Source organism: Nanorana parkeri, unplaced genomic scaffold, assembly GCF_000935625.1.
Source record: "Nanorana parkeri isolate BGI_ZX_2015 unplaced genomic scaffold, ASM93562v1 scaffold1543, whole genome shotgun sequence".
NCBI lineage: Eukaryota > Metazoa > Chordata > Amphibia > Anura > Dicroglossidae > Nanorana > Nanorana parkeri.
This window is the reverse complement of record NW_017307811.1, coordinates 168715-169866: the sequence shown is the minus strand read 5'-3', so window position 1 is coordinate 169866 and position 1152 is coordinate 168715. Positions and strand designations below refer to the sequence as shown.

Genomic DNA, 1152 nt, shown 5'->3' with positions numbered 1-1152 from the left:
CCCAGACATTCTGACTGCACAACCCCGCAGGGGTCTAGCTGCCACAGAGCTCCAGATGGCTGTAGCAGGGGTCCGGCCAGACACAGGAGAATGTCATTGTCCTGAGCTCCTTGGAAGTACAAAGAGAGCTAACAAAGGGGGTGGGGATGACAGTCTTTTGATAAACAGGTTACACAGTATAACATAATTAAAAATACCCCAACAATAACACACCCATAACCCATAAACTGATGAGCAGGTCTTCACAGAAGAGCTATCTGCAGGAGTTGAAATTGGTCCAAGAAGTGAGGCAAGTCCCCTAGATCTTCAAAGACAGCTAATTTGCCGTCATGATCGGCGATGGAATGGAAAGCCCCAAAGTCTCAGCACACCCTGACTATGCGTAAAGCACTCACACCTCTGCTCTTCGCTCTAAAGACATAAAATACAACTTGTATGTCTTTAGAGCAAAGAGCAGAGGTGTGAGTGCTTTACACATAGTCAGGGTGTGCTGAGACTATTCAGGGAGTAAATAAACCTCAGAGCCAGTAAATAGGATTTTATCCTGAGATCTGGCAGCTCACATAATGTCTTACTTAATTTTGGAGATATAAACGTGGCAGATCATGTGCATGGGATATAATGCATCAGAGCGCTTTGGGCCCAACGCACAATAAATCCTATCAAGCTCGATGTGATGATCTTTCAGCTGGTCTAGTAGCTGGTTAAAGATAGCCAAGGCAGCAGAGGGTAAGTCTTTCTGAACAACTGATTCAGGCAACCCCCCTCAGCCTGATATTGTTGTATCTATTATGATTCTCAAAGTTATCTTGTTAATGTATAGGCTAGTGAAGCAGAGCAGCATGCTGGTTTAGAGCAACTAAATGTATTTTAACCTGGTCTCAGCACCGTGGTGGCATTTTCTATATCATGAACCTATGCTCATATGTGAATCATGTGCGAATATCTTGCTTCAGATCAATGATCTCTTGTTGGCACTGGTCTTCCAAACATTTCACATTAAGCTCAATATCAGCTTTTGTGGGCAATGCTTTCATATATGACTCATAAGTCCCATCCATCCCTGGAACCGAGTGAAGCCTGTGACAAGCTGTGGGAGCATGGGCAGTGATTGTCAGAGCCCTGGGGGAAAGAGGACCGCTGGTCCAATCT

General features: G+C 44.9%; 1 protein-coding gene across 1 annotated transcript in view; it reads left to right on the top strand.

Annotated features, from left to right (window-relative positions):
• Nucleotides 1-339: 339 nt before the first annotated feature.
• LOC108798723 (sorting nexin-29-like) overlaps nt 340-1152 on the top strand; it is a 152493-nt gene continuing 151680 nt past the window's right edge. Inside the window, exon 1 of the mRNA XM_018570503.1 lies at nt 340-382. Coding sequence (XP_018426005.1) covers nt 340-382 — 43 coding nt within the window. The remainder of the gene's footprint in view (nt 383-1152) is intronic.